We start from the raw sequence: 10,833 nt of genomic DNA on the forward strand, positions 1-10,833 counted from the left end.
TCCGTGGGCATCAAAAAGTAGTACAAAAGTTCTCCCTCTCCCCCTCACCCAGGGATGTGTGCACACACCTTCTACAGCTTGCTTTTTGACTTAACGATATATTAACCTACATATTTCCCTTTCAAAAGTTACACAAGTAATGTGTGAACATGGTTTAAAAAATAACTCCTACAAAAAACCACAAACTGAACAAATGTCCTCCATTCTTACCACCAGTTTCATTCCTCAGAAGTCACCACTGTTTGAACTTCGTAATTCTTCTGAGAAGTACTGTTTTAACCTTAGTGTATTTCAGCCTTTGTTTTCTTGATAACAATCTATTGATTCCCGGCTATGAAAGATAAGGAATGTAGTGTCCTTACCGCAGCTCCCATCTATGCTGTTGCTCATCTCTATATATGACTTCTTCATACATACTTCATACTTCATACTTCATACTTTTTTAAAACCACTTTTAAAAAATGGTTTCTTTTGGTTGACTTTTTTAAATAATATGTTTGATGCTTCCATTTCACGTGTGCTTGACTTGAGGCAGTACCATATCCCTGCAATGAAAGATGAAGACATTCTTGTACTTACCCTTGTTCCCCTTCTCTTGCCCTTCTACTTCCCAAGTTTTGTCTATGGTTATTATTTCTCATCGTTGGGTGTTACCACATTTGTCCTCTGCCCTACGGTGTAATCCAGGTGTATGTACTTTAAGGTTGAGACTTAAAAATGGAAAGAACATTGATGACATCATGATTCTGTAAATATTATTCATTCTGTAACCTACTAATATGTTTGATCACATAGAAAATACTCTATATTAATAAGACTTTGCCACCTTGGAGAGAATCTTTCGTGTACCACTGTGTAGTGAATCTTTTGACTTTCTTTATAGCTTAGGATTTCCTGAATCACATTCAATTTGTAGCTCACACTGTCTACTTTCTTGGGTTCCTTTTTCAATTTGCTGTATTAGCTTCTTGAGTAATTTTTTGGTAAGTATTGTGTGAGTAAAAAATATTCTGAATTCTGGGATATCCAAAAATGCACTCATATGTGATTGTTTTGGCTGCATATAGAATTCAGTTTCCCATTATTCCATTTCTTCTGCTGTTTGGTTTTGCAAATAAGCAGCCCGGTTATCATATAACCTACAGGCAATACTTTGTAGATACCCTGTGCTTTATTTTTTTCCTTCTCTTCTTCTTTTCTCCTTTTTATATTAAAGTTCCAAAATTTTATGAGGATATATCTAGGTAATTTAGCCTGAAGACACTGTATTTCTTCAATTTGGAATATTTTCTTTGATTCTGTATTTTTTCCCTTGCATTCTCAAACATTCCTATTAGACAAATGGTTGGCCTTCTGACTACATCCATAGATTGACTTTATGTCCTGAATTTAAGGGTATTCTCTCACCTTTATGTTGTACATCACCAACCTGATATTCAGCACCATCAGTGTTAACTCTTCATTTCATCCAAGGAGTTTTTATTTTAGAATTTATCTTTCAAGGCTTTGGTGTCCTCATTTTTTTTCTTTTTGTAGAGCATTATATTATTTTACAGGTGTTCATAAATCTGGTCATTTGTGTTAGAATATTTTTTCGAAAGGCTCTTGAACTGTTACCTATAGTCAGGTCTCTTTATGTTGGCTCTTTTTCTTTCATGCTCTTCGTTTTCTTCAAATGTCTGGGGACGCATGATTTTGTATTAGTGTTTATGAATGAAAGATATATGCTTTTAGCTGACATGGGTTTCCTCCACACTTGTGAAAATTGATCTTATCAATAGCTACCTTTCTCAGAAAATAAAATCCGTTTGCATCAGCATTTTCTCCTGTCTTACAGGAACCTTTTTCTGAATCCCTGTATCCGTCCTATTCCGGGAGATCCTCTAGCTACTTTTTGTACCACTCCCAGTTCTCTGCAGGACAGTCTGTCTGCCTCTGGTCAGTGGGGCCAGTGAAGGATGGGAAGGAAGCACAAGAGACCTGAGGGATGAGGGAGAATTGAGGATTATCATTGGCTGTTGGGAAGGGGAAGGTCTGACGTGTGCCCTCTTGTGGTTTAGTGGTGGTGGCTGCTGGTGCTGGTAGATGGTTGGAGGCTGAGAGCGATGCCTGGTGAGGTCATAGCTTCTTTTTCTCACGTGATTAATTTACAGTGGGTATTTTTCTGTCATTTGTAATTTTATACTTACAATGTTCTGTGTGTTCAAAAATTCTAATGTGCTATCTTTTTTTTTGCATTATCCATTTGAATTTGTTTAAAATAGATGTGAAAATAACAGTTGGTTTTTAGGTGAGATGGGTAAATTTTTATTCTTTAAATATGATTTTCTTAAATGAAGTTTTTCTTAGTTTTTTAGGTTAATTCATTTGACTTACAAAATATAGATGGTAGCCAGAAAGCAAACACCAACAGCTACAGAAATCATGGGAAGTGGCACCGGTGTGAATGTTGAAATACTGATCAGTATTTCTTTGGTTTGCTTGTTATGACAGAGAAAGGCATTTGAAGAAGAAAGAGCCAGTTGGTTAAAGCAACAGTTTTTAAATATGACTACCTTTGACCACCAGAACTCAGAAAATGTGAAACTTTTCTGTGCCTTCTCAGGAAGTGAGTACTCCATTAACCCTTTAATCTGAAAATGCATGTCAGTAAAATACTTTAAATTATTAATATAAAACTTTGGGGATCACCAAATACTTAAAAAAAATTCTTTTTAGTTTATTTTGAGAAAGACACAGCGTTAGTAGGGGAGGGGCAGAGAGGGAGGGAGGAAGGGAGGGAGGGAGGGAGGGAGAGAGAGAGAGAGAGAGAGAGAGAAGAGAATCCCAAGCAGGTTCTGCACCATCAACGCACAGCCCAATGTGGGGCATAAACTCACAAAACCGCAAGATCGTGACCTGAGCCGAAACCAAGTCAGGCACTTAACCACCTGAGCCATCCAGGCACCCCTGGAGATCACCAAATATTTTTAAAACTAAATCCTTCTAGATGTTTATGGAATATGCATAAGAGATGGCAAGATTAGCAAGACTAGAGTCAAGGGCTTGAGTGAACACCCACATTAACTTGTTCTATCTCACACCTCACTACCCTTCAGGTGATCATAGTTAATTACCTTCACTATATTTGATACCTCACCATAGGGACTTCCTTTTTTTCTTCTTTCTTTTAACAGGTTCTGATCGGGACAGTCTTACAATGCACTCAAGGCCACGGCAAAAGAAGCCTCAGAATATGTCTAACGGGTCTCCAGTTTGCACATCTAAACTTACTAAGTCTCTTCCCGCTTCTCCTTCTACTTCAGACCTTTGCCAGACACGTTCCTGTGCATCTGAACATAGGTATTGGTCTATGGGTGATCTTTGCACATATCTGTACCATTGCTAGAGTTGCACTGCTGAGGGAAAGGTGGCATATCTGTAGTGTTAGCAACAATAGTGGCTTTGGAGAGGAATTTAGTAGATTGATTCATTCTACAAGTATTTATTGGGTAGCCATTATATAAGGACAGTGTTAGGTGCTGGGAATGCAGTAGCAAACAAAGTAGATCCTGGTCCCTGTCTTCTGGGAGCTAAAAAATTTGTTCCCTATCCCCAGGAAACCCACATACTTCTTTTTTTTTTTTTTTAAACTTTTTTTTTTTTTCAACGTTTATTTATTTTTGGGACAGAGAGAGACAGAGCATAAACGGGGGAGGGGCAGAGAGAGAGGGAGACACAGAATCCGAAACAGGCTCCAGGCTCTGAGCCATCAGCCCAGAGCCTGACGCGGGGCTCGAACTCACGGACCGCGAGATCGTGACCTGGCTGAAGTCGGACGCTTAACCGACTGCGCCACCCAGGCGCCCCAGAAACCCACATACTTCTATTACCTGATGCATTTTCGTATTTTTCTCTGTCTCAAATTGTTAAATCATATTCTAAGGTATAATATCAATATTCTACCTCAGAGCCTGTTCCAAGATTAAGTAGATAGAACATTCCTAGCGACAGAGGAATAGCAAAGAACAAAGGGATACCTTGGAAAGTGTGGTGGTGATCTTTCCTTTTTAACCAAAGCAGAGGACAGTGGCATGAGGACGTGCCAGTTTGGTAGGTGCCCCAGAAAGCAGGGGCACACTTGCCTGTGGTAGTGAGATACTGGTGTGGAGCTAAGTGTTGAAGAAGCCTACTAGCCCTTGGACCAAGAATTGTTAAATAAATGAATTTCAGAACAAAAATATGAAGGTTAAAAAGGATAAGACACTGTACATATTGTTGAGTTTTAAAAGGTTTAAGACTCTAAATATTGAGGGGCAAAAAAGAGCCTGGGGAAGAGTCCTCCAGGCAAGTGTAGGGACCCCTGAGGTGTAGGACACTGGTGTGTTTGTGGAGGGCAAGTGTTGTTAGCTAGCAAGACCAAGAGGTAGGAGGTAGTTAATAGTGGGAGGTAGGCAAGGATCACATCCTATAAGGTCCTGGGTGAGTAGGGTTAAAAAGTTTATTATGCAAGAGTTCAAATATATACCAATGTAGAGAGAATAAGGTCATGGTGCCCTTTATAGCCATCACCCGGCTTCAACAATTACCAAATTATGACCGTGTTGTTCATACATAACCCCACTCTGCTGCCCCCATACACATACACACACCGGGCAGTTCATTTGTAAGGTTTTTTGTTGCTGTTTTTGTTTTTGAGAGGGAGCACGCATGAGAGCAGGGGAGAGGGGCAGAGAGGCAGAGGAAAAGAATCTTAAGCAGGCTCCACCCTCAGCACGGAGCCCAACACGGGACTTGATCCCACAACCCTGGGATCATAACTTAAGCCAAAATCACAAGTCAGACATCACGAGTTAGACGCTCAACTGACTGATCCACCCAGGTGCCCCTCATTTGTAAAGTATTTCAATCTCTATTTGTAGGTCAGATACTGTTCTAAGGGCAACAGATAAAGCATTGGAGATTTGTAAGCAGTGGAAAATATTTGTTTTGAAAAGATGACTGTTTTATTGTTTGGAAAACAGACTGTAGGAGTGAGTCCTGTAAGTCAGGAGATGCAGTTAGGAGACATTAATGGAGTCAAGGTGAGGTGACGGTAGTTTAGACAAGGGTCATAACATGAAGGTAGAAATGACTGGATTTGGGATATATTTTGCTTTTCAACCAACGGATTGACTAATGGGGGGAGTATCGGAAGTGAAAGTTGAATTTACAATCAAAAGATACTGTAAGTTCAGAGTATTTTCTTATACGGAGTGTTATTAAACTCCCAAATTTGACCAATTAGAGTGCTCTATGTAAATAACACAAATTCTAGTCGCCATTTTCAAATAATACATTCTAAATCTGAGAGAGAACATAGCATTTGTCTTGGTTATTTTTATGTATCTAAAATTCTTTTAAATCTAATTTTTAGTTATGAAATATTTGACATAACATTCCTTGAAGACATTATTTTGTGTTTAGTAAAGATAAGTCCAACATTTAGTACCTATATAATAGGGCGTTATGAGATTTCAGTGATGATACATATAAAGCATTTAAAACAGTACTTGGTCCATTATAAGCCCTCAGGCTATAAACATAAAAATATATGTAAATATAAATGGTTTATAAAAGTACTTTTCTGTTTCATATATTCCAAGGGGTACACTAAAGAACATCAGTGGCATAGAAATAGAACTTTGGAGCATCAAGAAGCTCCATTGAGCTATTAATATTTGTGGTTACTGGCCTCTGAATGTAAAACACAGAAAAGAGTTGTGTAACTAGTTTCAGGAGAGAAGCTGTTGAAGCTTGACATAGTTCTTAAAATTTTAAGTTATTTGGAAAATTTGGACTCCTTGCTCCTGAAGCACCTTAGATCTGGGTTTGTAATAAGATGATTGCCACATCGAGGTTGAGTTAGTAAACCAAAGTCTCAAAAAATGCACATTTAGGGGGGAAAAAACCCTGTTTTTGGGAAAAAAAGATACTCAGTTGATAAAAATATATTATTTGTTGGCTAAACCCCTTAGATTCGAAAGTAATCATTTAACCAGCTATTTTTGTTTAGAGATGGTCACAGAGCATAGCTCTCAGATTGTGTCATTGAAGGGTAGCAGCTGTGTCCACATTCAGAACCTAAGAGTGTTACTCCCTGACACTTACAATTAATTCAGCACTGGTGTATGCACTTAATGTATGTTAACTCAGTTCCATCCAACCCTGTGAGATAGATACTATTATTATTTCCATTTTACAACTGAGGAAGCTGAAGAAACAGTGACATAGTAAGTGGTTCAGCTGGTGTATGGACCTAAACCATCTGACTTCAGAGTCTGGACTCCTTACTACTTTTGTAGGCACTCATTAAATAGCTGTGTGGGTAAATGGGTGGGTAGAGGAAAACTTGCGTGTACAAATGGATATGTATATAAAAAAAACAGATTACAAAATAGTGGCAGGAAGATGGGGACATGGAGGGACATTGGCTTTCAAAGCCCACGTGTCCTGTATCTGACTTAGGCATTAGTTGGGTAGAGCGCTTCAGCGTAAACCAAAGAGAAAAATAAAATAAGTGGGTAAACAGAAAAATAATACATGGATAGATATGATAAAAGTGATAAATTAGGCCATTTTGAAACATTTCTTTGTTCCCTATCTGTGTATCTTCACAATTGACTTAGCATCGGACAAGGGAGCAATCTGACTTTAGACATTCAAGCCTAGCTTAAGTATAAAAGAAAGAGGAGATGGTTATTAAGATCTGCCTTTCTTTTCCTAATAGTTCAGTCAACGTACTGAATATAACTCCTGAAGAAACTAAACCAAATCAGGTTGGAAGAGAATGTGCAAATCAGAAGTGGAGCATGGCGTCGAGACCTGAGTCACAGGAAGGTTGCTATAGTGGGTGCTCCTTGACCTACACCAACTCCCATGTGGAAAAAGATGACTTACCTTAGACGTGTGGACTGGAACTGTTTTCATTAACACGTTCATCAGATTTCACATCTAAGTTGAAACAGGGTGTGTCATAAAGTCAGTCATCTCTACTAATTTAAGGTGGTCTGAGTTGTTTGTTTGGACTTTCCTGTTCCTCCCCCAAAGAGCTAAAATGTTAAATCTATTTAAAAGGATATAAAAGCTTTGGATAATGTATTTTTAGTAACAGAAGCATCTGGTTCTGTGAATAAAGGAATGTATATGTTTGGTCGAAAACAGAAGCACTAGAATGAGTTTCCTCTTATAGGTATTAAAAATAGCACTTTTAGGAAACTGATTATTGTAAATGTTTAATTTTGTCTCCTATATAGTTGGCATTGGAAGTTTAGCCTTTACTTGAATGTATACTGTAGATTTTTAACAAAGCAAGTTCTATATTTATTATGTTTAGTGTGATTTGAAATTTCCTCTTTCATATGTTTTAAATAAAGTGAAATTTATGTATGTTTTGTACATAGATATACATGATTATGTTAAGAGGCTTTAAGATTTAAAAATTTTACACATCCATAATTATAGTATTTCATGCCAATAAAATTTTTTTAGTGGTATTCTGTTTACAGATGTATTAGAGCCATTGCCACATTATGTTTAAGAATTTTTTGAATGCATCTGAGCAATAAATACTCAAAAGCTGTTCCATGAAGCTGACTTCTTCAGATAATTAACATTACTGACATTACATTTTTGAGATTTCTACAGCAGTAGACTTTTATATATGTAGGATATTATAATTTTTCAAAGGACTTTTGATTATAGGATAATAGAGGCAAGATAAAAGTACCCTTGAATAAAACAAGTTAAGAATATCCGTTTAAGATACGTGGGATGATAGAAGATATTTAAGATATCAGAATGGTGATCTTCTCTTTACTAGATGGGGACTAGCACTGCAACATCTGTACCAGCTCGGGCTTTGTATAGTTGCCAGTAATTTTTAAATAATTTTTCAATGGAGTATTTGCCACAAATGATAAAGAAATCTGACAATGTAAAAAGCATCAGATTTTATCCAAATATAATACTCTGGATAAACTTGTGTCATCTCATTTCCAGAACTGATTGCATGTTTCTTCTTGTTACCGATGATAATAAATGTAGGCCCAGGTTCTTTCCCAGAATTTGTATCAAAAAGCTTCAGTGCCTAACCCTGTTTGTCTTTGTACATAGAAGCCTATACAGATCCCAGTTCTAGCTAGATATTGTAAAGCTTATCTGCCTTCCCATTTTCTAGTAGTTCAACCACTTATATACACTCACCCTGTTATGGGTGTTCCATTTAAATCCATCATGCTAAGAAAAGAAAAAGTCTTATTTTTGTCATCGTTCACTAGATCTAAGAGTTTGTGTAGCAACCATTTTTTTCAGGGCTGATAGAATATCTTATAAGACAGCGAAACTGCTTGTAACACAATAGCCACATTTATAGTCTCAAAAAACTGGCTCTTAGAAAGCAAAGCAGTCACTGCCTTCTGTTCGATGCATGGTCACTTCTTCACAGTTTAAAATATTAGAAATGATACAAAATTTCTGAGATTGTACCATATTCCAAAGGAGGAAACAACTGAGATTTTTTTTTTTAAACTATTGAGCAATAATATGATCAAAGAAAGGCAATCAAATTTAGAAATAGTCATTGATCCATTTATCAAGAATTTTTTTGGCAGGAGTTTCCATGATCTACTTTGCCAGGAAAGAACATTTTAATTTTTAAAATAAATCTTACTGCAGAGAATAATGCACTTGACAAAAATGGATTTCTACAAAGCAGCATCTATTTTTTATTCTGTTTCCATTCTAAGCTGGTTGAATTCTCATATTGGAAGGAACAATCTCTTGAGACTTATTTTGAAATAAAAGGTGTGAAAGAAACAGTAAAATGAAAGCCAGGTTCCTTACGTTTTTAATAAAAATCTGCATAGATCTGCTAGACATTGTAGCTTTTACCGAACAGCATCAGTTTTTGCTTTACTGTAAATTGCAACTTCCAGCGATTCCCAATCACGCTTAACTTCCCCGATGATTGGAATGCCTTCTGTGTTGGAAAACTCCTGACTTCACACATACAACTCCTAGAATTTTGTTTCCCTTCCCCTTCTCTAGGTATTTGCAAGGTACTAATAATTCAACTATGCTTTGGTCTTACATTAAGCCATGATTACATGATGGCACCACAGGGAGCCTCAGCTTCAAAGTCCTCCTGATAAATGTTTTCTTGTTCATCGATATGTAACTGAAATCTTGTTTGTTTTTACATGGCATATCCATTTTGAATTTTCAAAGGACAAAAACGGTAAAATTTAAGAGAAAAATTTTATTTCCTACTCTTAAACTTTTGTATCTTGAATTTATGATGATGAGAAATTTAGAAGAAGAATCATAGCAGAAAATTAAGATTAAAGTTTAACTTAATAAGTAGGTTTTTTGTTTTCTTGTTTTGCTTTGTTTGTTGAAGCAATGTATTAAAATGTTTAGATGCACAGAATAGTCCACAGCAAATTGTTTTCCTTCTGGTGCAATTAAAAACAGTTGTTACTTGAAAAGAGTTCCACGTTTCCTACCTTTGCTTACCAGACGTGTGTATAGGCTTGTGGGAACACGGCTTTTGTAGGAAAACACATTCCATGGTGCATGATGAGAGTGCCCCAGGAAGCCAGGAGAGGTTGTGTGTGTATAACCAGAACGATGTGAGCTAGGAAGCCCTTCATGCGATTGCCCTATTGTAAAAATCTTCAAAGTATGTTTCTAGGTTTGGATTTAAGGTAAGTATGGGTCATGAAGGCTAGTAAATATATTTTTCCCTATATTTGCCCTTAATTTTTTTCAATCTTCGTAAGCATTTATGAAGTACCTGTTGTATTCAGGGCTTACTCTACTACATTCTTAGATACTGGGGTAGGAAGACAGACTAAGTGCACGCACTCTGCCACCAAGAGCCTCTGAGCTGAATGGAAGTCTGGCTATGTAAACCAAAATTATAATAAAGAAATAGCACTTACTGCTATTCATTCAGTCTCAATAAAACTTGGACTGGTGGTTCTGTTGCAGAACCGTGTATGTCCATTTCACGACAGTGACGTGGCTGGGCTTCTAATTAAAGAGTCTGCATGATTTCCTATGGGAAGTACTGTGTAATTAATACCGTTTTGTTTTGCTGGGTTTCCATTTTTTTTTTTTTTTTTTTACAATCAAAATACTGACCTGCAAAGCGGTGTAAGATTTTCTGCCCACAGACCATTTAGTACTATGTAATAGAAAATGCATTTGCGGGGCGCCTGGGTGGCTCGGTCGGTTAAGTGTCCGACTTCAGCTCAGGTCATGATCTCACGGTCCATGGGTTCGAGCCCCGCGTTGGGCTCTGTGCTGACAGCTCAGAGCCTGGAGCCTGTTTCAGATTCTGTGTCTCCCTCTCTCTGTGACCCTCCCCGTTCATGCTCTGTCTCTCTCTCTCTCAAAAATAAATAAACGTTAAAAAAAAAAAAAAAAGAAAAGAAAATGCATTTGCAAAGATTTGGGACATGTTGATAAGGGTCCTGAAGTAGGTCATTCTGGTCCCTTTTCTAAATATAATTTTTCAGGCTGGATATAAAAGTGGAGTGGATAAATTGTTATTTTGATAATTGATAAGTTATTTAATACCAAACTATAAATTGATTATTGATTAATTATTGACAAATTGATATTTGATGGATTATTTGATTAATATAAAAACTGTTTCACTTGACTGGTTAAGATTGTAAATTTTTAACATTTACACAAAACTGAATTCAGAGGGGTTCAGAAGGTTTTGGAAGGTTTGTGATTAGACGCTGGTAAAAGGTCCACCTCAATATTGATATATTTAAGATTTAGAAATACTTGTACCCAGTA

The 10,833-nt window shown here is 37.0% G+C and overlaps 1 protein-coding gene across 8 annotated transcripts in view; it reads left to right on the forward strand.

Moving 5' to 3' along the window:
• The window catches only part of SSX2IP (SSX family member 2 interacting protein), a 45,018-nt gene extending 35,512 nt beyond the window's left edge, over positions 1-9,506 (forward strand). For all 8 annotated transcript variants that reach the window (XM_047872480.1, XM_047872484.1, XM_047872479.1 and 5 more), the window contains exons 12-14: positions 2,494-2,608; positions 3,177-3,342; positions 6,749-9,506. In XM_047872480.1, coding sequence (XP_047728436.1) covers positions 2,494-2,608; positions 3,177-3,342; positions 6,749-6,923 — 456 coding nt within the window. In that variant the 3' untranslated portion in view covers positions 6,924-9,506. The remainder of the gene's footprint in view (positions 1-2,493; positions 2,609-3,176; positions 3,343-6,748) is intronic.
• Positions 9,507-10,833: the final 1,327 nt, after the last annotated feature.

This window comes from Prionailurus viverrinus, chromosome C1 (assembly GCF_022837055.1).
Source record: "Prionailurus viverrinus isolate Anna chromosome C1, UM_Priviv_1.0, whole genome shotgun sequence".
Classification (NCBI taxonomy): domain Eukaryota; kingdom Metazoa; phylum Chordata; class Mammalia; order Carnivora; family Felidae; genus Prionailurus; species Prionailurus viverrinus.